Consider the following 1,204-nt stretch of genomic DNA (forward strand, 5'->3'; position numbering starts at 1 on the left):
GTGTAGTTGGCTCAGGTATTTTGGGCGTATGGGTGACTTACTACTCCCCGTAAATAACAGCTCTCTTAATGATTCTCGTCTCTTCACACCCTCGCTTTTGCTTGATGGTTCAGCATTGAACAATAGTGCTGATAATCTTCTTTCCTCTTCAGCGTCGGGGATACTTGCATCATCCCACTCGTCCGATCGGTCAAGGCCAATGTTATGGAGAAGTACACATGCCGGGATGTGGTTGTTAACGAACTTAAACTCACTCACAGTCTTAAGCTGCGTTCGAATGCTCTTTAACGACATCCACCGATTTTTCCAGAGACCAACGCAGTTCTCATTTAGGACCCGAGCACTCGACACCACCTCATTGAACACCTTGTTGTCAGGATGGTCAGATGCAGGGCGTTTATAAGGCGTAATGAGATAGTTTGATAGAGCGTAGCCGGTGTCACCACGCAGAAATTCCCTCGGGGAAAAGAAATCGTATGGACGCGTAAACACTGGTGTTTTGCCGAAGACAGTAGAATCCGCACACAATCCAGGCCAGCCCGTATATGCCATGATGATGCGCTTGTCTTCATCACAGAATATTTGAACGTTAAAGCTGTAGCGGCATTTCATGTTGAAGTGAATGGCCCCGTCGATAGCAGGCTTCTGGTCGACGATGACGTGCATACCATCCACCATACCAACTACACCATCCAGTCCGTAACGTTCGCGATGGAAAGCCGCCGACACTGACCGTCTATAAGCCGATGGACAGCATACGAACTTCGAGTAATGCGGAAGAAGAGCTCTTTGGACTCGTCGTGCGTACAGGGAAACTGTTCCTGCTCCTAGCTTGTAGACACGAGCAATTCTACGCACTGAATTGCCATTACCACCAGCTCCATACCACTCTAGCGCAACAGCGAGCTGGATGGAGACATCACGTTGCGGTTTTCTCGGTTTAAAATTGAAACCCACCTGTTGGTTATGGTCCTAAACATGCACACCGATTTTTCGTCTGATCGTTTTGCTCGCCAAATGCCAAAGATTTTGCAATTAAAGCCCCCTAATGGCTACAATTGACAGACCACTGGTCTGTGTGCATTTAGACTTCCTGTTTGGTTGAAAGGCGATCGCGTTCAACCAACTAGCTTAGCAGGATTCTGCCAACCACTCGTTGGCAAATACCTTTTATTTAGAATATCACTTTAGGAGGAAACCCAAA

General features: G+C 47.4%; 1 protein-coding gene across 1 annotated transcript; it reads right to left on the minus strand.

Annotated features, from left to right (window-relative positions):
* Positions 1–41: 41 nt before the first annotated feature.
* Positions 42–678, minus strand: PPTG_20090 (hypothetical protein; the record flags this gene model as incomplete). Its single annotated transcript, XM_008918726.1, has 1 exon — positions 42–678. A coding segment is annotated over one exon (636 nt), but the record flags the coding sequence as incomplete, so codon positions are not given.
* Between the last annotated feature and the right edge of the window lie 526 nt (positions 679–1,204).

This window comes from Phytophthora parasitica, assembly GCF_000247585.1.
Source record: "Phytophthora parasitica INRA-310 unplaced genomic scaffold supercont2.282, whole genome shotgun sequence".
NCBI lineage: Eukaryota > Oomycota > Peronosporomycetes > Peronosporales > Peronosporaceae > Phytophthora > Phytophthora nicotianae.